Source organism: Vespula pensylvanica, chromosome 19 (assembly GCF_014466175.1).
Source record: "Vespula pensylvanica isolate Volc-1 chromosome 19, ASM1446617v1, whole genome shotgun sequence".
Classification (NCBI taxonomy): Eukaryota; Metazoa; Arthropoda; class Insecta; order Hymenoptera; family Vespidae; genus Vespula; species Vespula pensylvanica.
In genome coordinates this window covers 1,096,312-1,106,311 of record NC_057703.1, presented here as the reverse complement: position 1 = coordinate 1,106,311, position 10,000 = coordinate 1,096,312, and the positions used below count along the sequence as shown (strand labels likewise).

Sequence of the window (10,000 nt, the reverse complement as noted above, 5' to 3'; positions counted from 1 at the left end):
ATCTTTATTTGTTCTTTTCGCTTATATTATTTTGTAAGTTTGTTTTTCCATCCTTTTACTCACTCATATGGTCTCTGTATTTTATTTTATTTTATTTTATTTGACATTATTTTATTTTTTTACTTTTGGTTTATTTCTTTTTTTATTTTAATTTTCTTCCTTTTTTTGTTTATTATCTTCTACTTTTAGCATGTAAGCCATCCAACTTGCCAATACAAATAAATGTGTTTAAAAGGAGATAAAAAGATGATGATGATGATAATGATGATCCTAATTGAGTTCTCGAAAGAATTCATTTTGTTTTCCTGTTTTATTTATTAATTCTTTCTTTTTCTTTCTTTTTTCTTTGAACTTTCAATTTTGCACGTAAGTATATACAATATATCTCGTTCTTTCTTTTCAATTAAATGCGAATTTCCTTTTTTTATTTTTTATATTGTTTGACTTACGAATACACGATTTTTTATTTGTTCATCTTTTTTCTTTTTTTTTTTTAATTAACGCCGTGCGTCCAATTGTTTCGCGCGATAAAAGAGAAAAACAATACCAGACGAATATTTCGATCAAAGTACAAAATATTTATGGTAATTAGGATTAAGCAGGTTCGAACGTGAGCCTTTGAGTTTAAAAAAGAAAAAAGAAAAACGAAACAAAAAAAAAGAATAAGATTAAAAAGGATAAAAAAGAAGGAAACGAGATAAAAGGATAACGATCGATGATCAAGCCAAACGATTTGAATGATCTTACTCTCTTGAAGAAAAAATTCAAAGGGAGATAAAAAAAGAAAAAAAAGTAGGAAGAAAAAAAAAGAAAAAGAGAGAGTGAAAAGATATAACGTCGTTCGTTATCAATTTTTTATCACCGGTCTCGTTTGTAACGTGTCAAAAGGTCATCCAAGTAGTCGCGTGGCTTCAAACTAATTAATAATTAGCAAGCACTACGCGAGCGCAAACGAGTTTATAAATCCTTTAGATTAGCTATATCGAACGTGTGTTCGTGTACAGAGAGAGCGAGAAAGAGAGAGAGAGAGAGAGAGAGTGAGAGAAACCTCAGATGAAATTAAATGTTAACATTTAAGGAGTAATCGCAATCGTCCTATTCGAATAAAAATAAAAATAAATTAATTAATAAATAATAAAAAGAGAAAGACTTTTCGTCCAACATATTTCAAATCTCTCGTGCACATTTTCCTAATATAAAAATTAAGAAAACAAGAAAAAACATAATAAAAAGAAGGAAAAGAAATGAATAAGGAAACGTATAAGAAAAAAATAAAAGAAAAGAGTATATCATTTATTCTCCATTTGTTCTCCAGAGAGCAACAACAAGAACAATAATAATAATTATAATAATAATAATGGTAATAATAATAGTAATAATAATAGTAATGATGATGATAATAATAATTATAATAATAATAATAACAATAATAATTAGCGATGAACAAATGGCTTAACATTCGCCTTTTATTACTCGTCCGTCAAAATTTCACAAAGCATCTCTGCGTTTTGGTAAAAGAAAAAAACAAAGAAAAAAGAAAAAAAAAAGGAAAGATTGTTTTTTCAAATTAAAAAAGCTGCCGCTGATCTCAAATGAAAAGGATTTTGTAGAAGAGTTTGGAAAATGTTGAAAATATTTCGTTAGCAAAAAAAGAAAATTGCATTGCACAAGATAGATAGATATGTAGATAGTGATAAAGAGAGATAGAATGAAAGAAAGTGAGCGAAACACACATAGAGAGAGAGAGAGAGAGAGAGAGAGAGAGAGAGAGAGAGGCAGACAGAGAAAGAGAGAGAGAGAGAGAGAAAATCTAAAAAAATAGAGATAAAAAGAGAGAGAGAGAGAGAGAGAGAGAGAGAGAGAGAGAGAGAGAGAGATGGAAAAAGGATAGAATCGGTCGACTCTGTGGACGAGAGAAAAGCTCAGCTTTAATACGGATGCGCGCGACGTTTCCATCGATTCGACGTCGACGTATTTCACGTAGAACGCGAGTATTTCCTTGCTGGAAAGAGAGACCAAAAGGAACAGAAAGAGAGAAAAAGGATGAGAAAGAGAGAAAGAGGGAGAGAGAGGGAAAACGAATCATCCTGAACAGCTAGACGTGACACAAGAAAAGGAATAATAGAGCATCGCCAACGAAAGGAGTAATTTTTTTTCTCTAAATCTCTATTTCGATTTAAAAAGAAAAAAAAAAAAAGAAGAAAAGAAAAAGAGAAAATGGAAAAAAACACGAAAAAGAAAAGAGGAAAGGGGAAATAAAAAATTCGAAGATTACTTACATGATAAATAATATAATAATAAATATATCGATTAATGAAATTAACGTGAAACGTTTCATTAACATACCTTATTGAATATGATACGAGATTCATAAGAGTTTCATTGGCGTGTGTGTGTGTGTGTATATCTATCAAGTAATTCAATGATCCACGAAGTGTCTAACGAAATAACTCGTTCGATTTTTAGATTTTTGTAAAATCTTTCGTTCTACTTCCTTTTTTTTCTTTTTCTTTTCTTCTTCTTCTTCCTCATCTAAATCTTCTTGTTTCTTCTTCTTCTTCTTCTCTGCTCTTGTCAATTTATTCTGTCCAAGTATAATTCATGATTTTGAGATTTAGGAGCTCGTGGAAAAAAAAATCGCGTTGCTCGGTGCCTTTTTGCGGCCTGTTTGTACGGAAGAGTAAAAAATGAAGGAAAAAAAAAAACACAAAAAAAAGAAGAAAGAAAACCCATTAACTTCGTCCAAAACAGCCATTTTTATATATGGGTTCTCTTATAGACACAGAGAGAAAAATCTTCATTTATTAAAGGAATATGTTCTTCTAGATATTCTTTCTCTCTTGTCGATATATTATTCTTTCTAAATTTAATCTTCAATTTATTTTGGGAAGATCGTGCCTGAAACAGACTCGAGATCCTTCTTTTTTTATTTCATCCGATAACGTTTAATATCGCTCGTAGTAGTCATGTTACTGAAAAATAAGTAAATAAGTAAATAAGTAAATAAGTTTTAAGTACATCAGGCGACCACAGTTCCTATTTTACTCCCCGTATACATAATTAATATGTAAGGCACTATATGTATACACGATGAGTAAAAGAAAAAGAAAAAAAAAAGAAAAAAAATAAGATAAAAAGAAAGAAAAAAAAATTTACATTAGTCTACTTAATAGTCACGGGCATACAATCAGAAATTAGCGTATTATGCATATACATGGATTGTAAGGATAAAAATATACAGAATGTTATAATAAATTGTATCTGTATATATTTATGTAGACTTATGATTAATACCGCGAATGTATTTATATTATATATATATATATATATATATATATATATATATATATATAAACACACGATAGATCACATTTTAATTTTATTTTAATATTATCAAAGTTGTAAAATTTTTTAGTATAACGGATTTTCATAAATCTGTTCATTCGTATTCGTTATCATTTTGTTTCTTCATCAAACATGTGGAACGATAAATATGCGTTACCGAAATATTAGCATCTTATATATTGCAATTTCATAAATAATTCTTGTAGACGAATTAAAATAAAAGAAATAAAAAGTTTAAAACTACCACCAATCTATTATTGGCATTTAATATTTCAATCTTTTATCATTTGAAAGAAGTAATTTAGTTTATCGATAGAATCGATAATATAATGACCATCGTTGCGTTGATAACACAGTAACCATCGTATTATCGATAATACAGTAAGCATCGTAATATTGATAATGCAGTAATGATCGTAAAATCGATAATATAGTGACCATTATAACGTCGATATTGGTAAAAACAAAAATACAAAAAGAATTATTAATATTAACAATTATTATTAACATTAACAAACACGATGTGGCAAATTATACTATATCGTATCTCTTTAAACGATCATATTGCATTCATTAGAAAGATATATTTAATAAACAGATGTTACATACCATTGATATTGTATAATATTGGTATCTTGCTCGATAATCGACTAGATCGCAATATATACATTCGTTATCAAAAATCGCACACCGATAAAAAATTTTCTTTTTATATCTCATATTGAATACAGCAATGTTGAACACTATTTTAATCGATTAACGATTAATAACAATTAACGTAGACATTTCTGTGGAATAGTTTGTCAATGATTTGTGGTCTATCTACGAAATTATACGTCAATAATTGAATATTGATAAATTATTTCGTAGACACATCATGAATCATTAAAAAGCTATTGTATTGACTCACAACGCATTGACTAATTGTTCCATAGAAACAAGAACTGCAATTGTAAATGTTAATTGTTAATTTAATTCAATATTGTCCAACATTGTATCATACGAATGATTTAATGAAAACGGAATAGGAATATTTCCATTCTTCTCTAACAATACTGAAGAAATACAAATGTTTTATATCCCTTGGATAGTAATAAAATATCAATTGAAAAATCTTCCTTAATGCGATCTATTAAGTTTCATAGATATTATTCGATAACACTAGGTCCTTCGAACGATTGGTCTTGCGCGATATTAGTTAAATTCTCACCCGCGTATGAACGTAAAGGTGATACTTCAACATCTCCATTAATTTTTTGCGCACCCGCATTTAACAACCACTTCTTATGAAGCCAAAGTAAATCACGACGTGCAGTAGAGGGACAATCTTGCTTGGCAGAATCCGAATTCTTAAGAGGACTAAATTCTTCTTCGCGAATACCTTGCCAGGCAGCAAAATTCTTTGCGAATTTGAACACATCAAATACAAATTTTTCAATTTTAATACCATTCGGATTGGTTGGAGTGCATTTCTTTCCATTATCATCGATGTAAGGAATTTTCTTCTTCGCTGCGTGTAATTCCATCGACGCCTCGTACTTATTGCCAAGTGCCAACAAAAAATCTACAGTAAAATAATGATTACATATGTTCGCAGCATTGAACACAAGTCGACCATCGTCTTGTCGAAGTTCCGCCGTTTCTTTTGAAATTTCACTATATTCGACGACTTGATAATGATCGTCCACCTAAAGCAAGAAGATACGAATGGTAGTAGAAGAAATAAATAACATTTTACGAATTCGTCTTGTTATTACCTTACAAACCACTCCTACTGGCTCGGACGGTGAAGATTTTTCAATTACTTTAACACCACAATCCGTTGATACGGATAAACAATATCCCAAAAATATAGGATCCGCTACCTTTACTAAGATATTATCTACGGAATGTACATGAATACTACGAATACCGCGTTGTACCATGTCGTCTAATACTCCTTGGACTTTCAATGCTTTGTACAATCCACCATTTCCATCTGGTGCTCTTGATATCTTATGTTTCTCATCTAAGATAATCTTTCCGTTTAGAGTGAAACAAGGTAGCATACCTTGCTTAAAGGCCATTACATTTTTCTCTTTTAGACCAAAATAATCATTTTCTCGAAGAAAAATGATTGTAGAATCGTGTGTAGCTTCGCTAGTCATTATATACCTGATGTAATAATGCTTTTATAATATATTATTTGATTCATTTCATGTAATAAATAAACAATTATATAAAATACTACATACCATATTATCTCACCCTTCTTTCCCCAATATTTCTCTGCTAAGGTTTCCAATCTACGTATCCTTTCAGCTTGTAATTGAAATAGACTTTTGTGGGACGGTAATCCAACTTCATACATACCTTTAGGGTATGTAACGCCTAAACGAGTACCTTGTCCACCAGCTAATAATAAAACAGCGACACGTCCATTCGCTACTTCTTGCAATCCCAATGAATTATACATCTTTAATTCTTCTTTAGTACATGCTTCTCCAGAAACAATATTATTTTCCGGTATGGGTTGTATTTTATCGTCTAATTTATTTTTAACAGTTGATAAGGAGGACGTTGCTCTATCGTAATAAGACGTCAATTCGATTAAGTCTAATTCTAAAATTTCTTTCTCCAATACGTCCCTCTCCTCTTGCGATAACTGATCCCAATATTGTAACAGATGTTCCTGACCGTAGTCCTCCAATTTTCTTTTCAAATTCTCCATGATGGTCAAAACTCTGTATTTGACACTAAGGAATGACTTCTGTAAAACGGAATCCCGTTATCACGTATGTATTATCGCGTTAATTTTTTTATCAACTCGCTGATAGAGAAACGCAAGCGGAGAGTGTCGATAAAACGAGTAAAAGAACCGGAATGAAACGAACGTAGAATAGTGAGAGCAACAGGTATGCACAGAACTTGTCCATTAGACCTAACCTGACTCGAAAGGAACGATACACCTTTACTTTCACAATTCCACGTAGCAAGCTTGATTCGATTTCTCTTATCGATGTCTGACGCCCCTCCAACCATCCGGGCATGTATATGATTCTCCTTTTTCTTCTCAGCATATCTTGCTACGATATTCGTTGACATTTACATCAAGGTTCGTGCAGAAGATGTTTTCTAAAGATCTCTTTGGAAGGATCGATCTTATTACATTTTTTCATGTTCTTGGCGTAAGAAATATAACCAAAAAGAAAAAACAAAAACTAAATAAATAAAAATATAACCTCTTAATGAGATAAAATTTATGATTTATATAGAAGATGTAGTCTTATACTATTTTCAATTACCTTCAAAAATACACATGCTTCTACACTTTTATACGGATATTCTTTCGAGTGGGGAAAAAAGAAGGATTCCAAAGTGCAAGGTGAAAGGATGAGTAAAAGAAGGAAATTAAAAAGAAAGAATGTGATCTTTATCCATGTTGCAACCTGTAAAATAATAAAATGACGTTAACACAGTTCTGTTCTGTAATATGTTACTACAAATATTTCGAAAAGCATACAATCAATAAATCAAACCTCACACTCTCATGTGACGTTCGTGTAGACACTAAATGTTATATAGGTGTCGTGCTTGCATGTATATGCGCGCCTGCGTATGCGGCATCACACGCATGCGCCATCCATCAACCAGATCTTATTTTTTCTTTTAGAAATGATAAAAATTTTCTATCAAAAAATATCTATCCTTAACAAAAGATATATATATATATATATATATATATATATATATACACACACATTTATAAAACGCAACATTTATAAAACACAACATTTATAAAACATTTATATAAACGCATATACGTACATATATATATATATTTCCCTACATATATTAATATATATATACGTATTACAAGTTTATTCACATATCCATACAACCATATATTTCATAAGTTAAGCACAGAAATTCAAATATATATATATATATATATATATATATATATATATATATAGATGTAAATAAATTAGTATGATACACAATATTGCATTGTACTATTCACACATTTATTTAAAGGAACAAAGTACGATATAATAACACAACTCATTAACCAAGCTATCTATTCCGAAGTGCGACAAGTTCAAAATTAATACTTTTAACAATTTATAATTTAATTAAACAAAATAAAAGTACACGGAATTAAATAAACTAATACGTAAACAATAACAAATTTGATTAAATATTAAATAATTTCAATTTATTTTCTTTTAGGTTTAATTTGTAACTACCCGTGACTGAATAGCTGTAACGTCAACGAAAACCAATCTTTAATCGATTATAAGTGAATCAGTCTTTCTTTGTACTCCAACGAGTGAATATCTAAATGAGATTTTGAAATTAATACTTTAGATAAATATAAAATTAATATTTCTGATAATTTTAGATTCAATTAAACAATATAAAAGTACGCGTAGTTAAATGAACTAATACATAAACAAAAGTGAAATCGACTAAACATTATGACACGGGAAATATCAAAAGAATACTATGATAATAAATTATTCTCCGTTAAACTTATATTTTAATCTGGCGGTCCATGATTACTCATAAGGTCGACAAAATCAAACTTGTCATTGACTATAACACTTATTAGTTCAGTTTTGCTTTGTACGCCGACAAGTGCAAATTCCTTACAAGTAATAACAAACAGTTAACGCAACTACGTAATTATACCGCTCATTCCCTCGATATTTTATGCGAATCATTTTATTTTAGAATTAAATGGTAAAGTGGGGATACTTTCCCACCCGTGGCAAACAACAAAGTCGACCGACTTTGACAGTTACTAGTTCAGAATTGCTTTGAATTTCAACAAGTACACATGGCAGTTCGTGGAATACGCGTTCTCAGCAATAGAGAAGAGTTAATGTAAACACATAATTTTATCACTCATTCATCAATATTCTATACAATTTTTGTTTCAGAGTTAAATGCCTTAATGGGGATACTCTACTACTCATAATACGATATAAGGAGACAAACTGACGGACAATGGTTCATTCTTGCCACCATTATCAATGAGTAAACATCGCAGTACTCGCAGTGCACACGCCCCGTAAGTAAGAAAAAGAGTTAGTGTAACTACATAAATTTATCACTCATTCATTCAATATTTTATACAATTTCTTATGTTTCAGAGTAAAATGGCGTAGTGGGGATACTCTACCACTCGTGAAGAGATATAAGAGGATTGACTTTCACAGTGCGTCCAGTCTTGTCACGAATTTCCACTATTCACATCGTAGTACTAGCTGTACGGACGTTTCGAAAATGATAGTTAATGTAAATACATAATTGGATTACTCAATCAATCAATAATCTATACGATTTGTTTTGTTTTAGAATTAAAACTTGAAATATTAACGTCACAATGGCAGCATATTACAACGTTGTATCAAACGTTTCGGGTGGAACCCATAGGAGGGGCACAAGGATGTGGGCCACTGAGCGGGTTACAGTCTCCACAAACTTCTCCTTTTCGTTTCCCCTCTTATATCATCATTGCTTTAGAATTTATCATCGTGGAATCTTGGCTACGCGCAAACATAATATAATCGGACCTGTGACAGTCTTTGATTACTTCAACGAGTAGACTTACAAATTCTAACAGAATGCCAACGAACCGAGTACTGACATAGATTTTCCGCAAGTACAATGTAGTATTTCTCACATTTTCGAAATGTTATACTATTTTTTTTGTTTCAGATTTCCACTGCACTTTCGCAGGCCGTTGACAGTCCTTCTCCATGGGGGGACATAGAAATTTCCACAGGATGCCATAGGAGCGACTGTTAACGAACAGTTAATACGAATATACAAAAGATTATTGATTTCAGACTGAAATGGGAAGTGGGGATACTCGGCATCGAGAGACGACAACAAAATCGGGTCCTTGACCGATCATTACTAGTCCAGTTGTGTCTTGGACTTCGACAAGAGAACTTAGAAATTTTCACAAGATGCTATAGGAGCGAGTACCCACGAAGACTTTACGCAAGTACAATGTAGTATCATTAATATTTTCCACATTCTATGCTTTCTTTTTTGTTTCAGATTTCCGCTGCACTTTCCAAGGACGTGGACAGTCCATTTCCATGGGGGGGCATAGAAATTTCCATAGGATGCCATAGGAGCGAGTATTAACGAACAGTTAATACGAATATACAAAAGATTATTGATTTCAGACTGAAATGGGAAGTGGGGATATTCGGCATCGAGAGATGACAACAAAATCGGGTTTTTGACCGATCATTATAGTTACTAGTCCAGTTGTGTCTTGGACTTCGACAAGAGAACTTAGAAATTTTCACAAGATGCCATAGGAGCGAGTACCCACGAAGACTTTACGCAAGTACAATGTAGTATCTCTCACATTTTCGAAATGCTATACTATTTTTTTTGTTTCAGATGTCCTTCTGTGCTTTCCGAGGGCCTTGACAATCTATCTCCGCGAGAGGACTTAGAAATTTTCTAAGGATGGCATGGGAGGGGCTCCCACGAGAGTTTTACGCAAGTACAATGTGTATATCTCATATTTTCGTATTTCTATTCTGTTTCTTTTGTTTTAGTCTTCGACTGAGTGCCATCGGAGGACGTCGACAATCTGTCTCCGCGAGGGGACTTAGAAAATTTCTAAGGATGGCATGGGAGGGGC

General features: G+C 31.8%; 1 protein-coding gene across 10 annotated transcripts; it reads right to left on the bottom strand.

Moving 5' to 3' along the window:
• Positions 1 to 2,275: 2,275 nt before the first annotated feature.
• Positions 2,276 to 6,931, bottom strand: LOC122635738 (UDP-N-acetylhexosamine pyrophosphorylase). 10 transcript variants are annotated; one of them, XM_043826296.1, is made up of 6 exons: positions 6,869 to 6,931; positions 6,630 to 6,773; positions 6,271 to 6,506; positions 5,580 to 6,094; positions 5,103 to 5,499; positions 2,276 to 5,033 (listed from the first exon to the last, which is right to left on the bottom strand). In XM_043826296.1, the coding sequence occupies exons 3-6, from the start codon at positions 6,427 to 6,429 to the stop codon at positions 4,494 to 4,496; spliced, it is 1,611 nt and encodes a 536-aa protein (XP_043682231.1). In that variant the 5' UTR covers positions 6,430 to 6,506; positions 6,630 to 6,773; positions 6,869 to 6,931; the 3' UTR covers positions 2,276 to 4,493. The 10 variants fall into 10 exon arrangements, with proteins under 10 accessions (XP_043682231.1, XP_043682230.1, XP_043682229.1 ...); XM_043826295.1 differs by having other exon boundaries at positions 6,864 to 6,900; XM_043826294.1 differs by having other exon boundaries at positions 6,848 to 6,888.
• Positions 6,932 to 10,000: the final 3,069 nt, after the last annotated feature.